The following is a 2,841-nucleotide window of genomic DNA, read 5'->3' as shown; positions in this document are numbered from 1 at the left end:
GGTGTGGATTTAGTAATACTTTGGTTCTTGATCTGATGATAGGGAATTCAATAATACGACAAATATTACAATCTCTATCTACTGTACTTTTTTTTTCAACAAAAAATTAGCTCAAAAGAGCCAATGGGTGGAAAACTGTTTACAAACAAAACATTATGCGGAGATGTACGCGCTTGGCATACCAAAGAATCTGCATTTACATTTGCATTTCTAGAAACAAAAGATAAAGAGAAAAAAAGAAAATTCCTCCCTGTCACTCTTGATATCGTCGAGGTATGTCGAAAACGTCGGCCAGTAATCAGGAGAAGACACCATCTTCACCAAGTCTGAACAGTCTGTGTAGAAAGCCACATCACGGAATTCATGTCTGATCATACACCGCATATCCCAAATGAAAGCTTCGACTTCGGCATGTAGGGGAAACGCTCCGTCGGTAATTTTTAGCTCCCATGGTTGGCGTCGGATCCTGGTACTGGGTACAAAACCATCATGCGCCTACAAACGAATCTCCTACTTTCCAAGATCCCTCAATGAAACAACGGTAGCCTGAATAGATAGTAGGAAGGGAGCTTGCAGTCGCCCTTAGCCTTGGGTGAGAGTCAAAATGGCAGGAAGTGAGATCCTCATCCTCGCCCTCCTCCTGGGCATGCTGCCAGGTCAGCGCCTCGCCTTCTGCTACCCAAATAATCTCCTCAGGCTGCTCATCTTCATTCTCAAAAACTCGTGCATTCTTTGCTTTCCATATATACCACAAAATCCAAGGATAAGCCGATACTTGAGAACCCGAATTCTTAGAGCCTAAAAAATAGTCCAAATTTGCACACACTGACTTCATTGGAAAGGAATTTGGTCCCACTGGTACCTGAGATAACGCCCAAACTTGACGAGTCGGTGGACAAATAAAAAGGGCATGACTCACTGTTTCCTCATCGGCACCACACCGTGCACAACCCATGTCGTAGGCCAGACCACGCCTTTGCAAATTTGCCGAAACCAAAATGCACCCTGACAATACCTACCACATAAAATGTTGGAGTTTTGGTGGACAACGGACCTGCCAAATGCTAGCTAGGGGATGAGTAATCTCTGGCCCACAACCAAGAGGCTGGAAAGTCCTAGTTACCGCCTTACGTTCCGTATGATACCATGACTTAACCGTATATTTCCCATTCTTCGTAAAATGCCAACGAAGAGAGTATGTCTGCCGAAAACTTCCTAAAAGTACCGCCCCTATTAATGCAACATCCAAAGGATCAAAAAATCTTGTTAAGCAAATCCATCCGCCATGAATTAGTTCCACGATCAATTAAGTAGGAAATTTTAAGAGCAGGATCCTGAACCGGACCCTTACTTATAGCTGGTCTCGGGAATCTATATATTGTACTTATCTAAGCAATATTGTTAAAAATTTGACCATACTATCATGTGACATATCACAAAAAATGTCATTGCATTTTAATTAATTTAATAACTAACCAAAGAAAAGCTTATGTTGGTTTATAAAATAATAAAACAATTTTTTTGAAATTATTTAACAGATTTTATTTATTGTTTCAGAAATTTTAGGAAACAATAACAAACTATTTAGAATAATTAAAAAACTTAACTTTATTTATAAAACTAAGATTAAATATATGCATCCCTAAATTTTTTAATAATGACATATATATTTTAAAACTAAGATACAACATTGCTTATATTTTAAAAATAGAAAATATTATATCTAATTTATTAAATATTTTTTTGCTCTGCAAATCAATGCAGTAACATCTTATTAAAATCCAAGAAATCACGAATGTTATATTAGAACATGCTTTGTTTATTTAGAACATGCTATTGTTTATTTAGAACATGCTAATTTTAATAATTACATGTTAATGGTAACTGAGTGCAGGCAAGATTTGAGCTTGATGAAGAGTTTCAAATGATTGATGTGCTGAAGCAGATGGGAAATCTGTGGAAGGCATATAAGTCACGCATTGTCAGGAAACTTAATGAGGCTAAGAATAACCAGCAGAGGATGAATCTGAGACCAATGAACATTTCTCCTCTCGACTGGCATAAATTTGTGAAAGCAAAAACAAGCCAAGCCTTTAAGTTATTGACTTTAAATTATGTAAGTTTAATATTTGAGTGATGGTTAATAACATGTTTAAATGTTAGGTTGAGAGTGACACGGCTAAAGAAAGGAGGAAGAAACAGATCCCTCACACTACTAGTCATAAAAGAATGGTCAGACTTACGGAAGAAATGGTAAGCATACTACCATCTATGTTTTTTGATCTGGTAAGATCTACCTTGATAATTGATGTGTTGTTTTTTTCACAGAAAGTTGAAAGCAAGGATCCATCTGAAGTTACAAGGCTAAAGGTTTGGGTCAAGTTGCGTACCAAAAAAGATGGTACACCAGTTAATACGAATGTCGCAGAAAAGATTGTAGGTTCCAAATTGGTGTGTGGCTTAGTGATTTTGTTACCCATTAAATATTGTATTTCCTCTTATCCAGAAAAAGGCAGCTGAACTGGTTGGTACTGATGGTCCAACAAGTACAACAAATCCGGATGTAGATCATTTCTCCCAGCTTTTGGGACCTGACAATCCTGGTATGCTGAGGGCAATGGGTAGAGGCATGAGTAAGACCAAATTAGCTAGTTTCCAAATTAAGAACAAATGTATGGCTGACATGCAAGAGAAGCAAGTTCAGTTAGTAAAGCAGATAAATTAGTTGCAAAATGAAATTATGGATTTAAAGAAGCAGGTTAGTTAATTACTTTGACAATTCTCAAGTATTCATTAACTTGCTAATTTATAAAATGGAATTTGACATTGCTTTCTTAAATT

The 2,841-nt window shown here is 36.9% G+C and overlaps 1 protein-coding gene across 1 annotated transcript; it reads right to left on the bottom strand.

The window, feature by feature from the left end:
• On the bottom strand, positions 488-955 carry LOC104709426. Its single transcript, XM_010426042.1, has one exon. The coding sequence runs from the start codon at positions 953-955 to the stop codon at positions 488-490; it is 468 nt and encodes a 155-aa protein (XP_010424344.1).

This window comes from Camelina sativa, chromosome 8, assembly GCF_000633955.1.
Source record: "Camelina sativa cultivar DH55 chromosome 8, Cs, whole genome shotgun sequence".
NCBI lineage: Eukaryota > Viridiplantae > Streptophyta > Magnoliopsida > Brassicales > Brassicaceae > Camelina > Camelina sativa.
The sequence above is the reverse complement of the archived record's forward strand: the minus strand, read 5'-3'. Positions and strand labels throughout refer to the sequence as shown.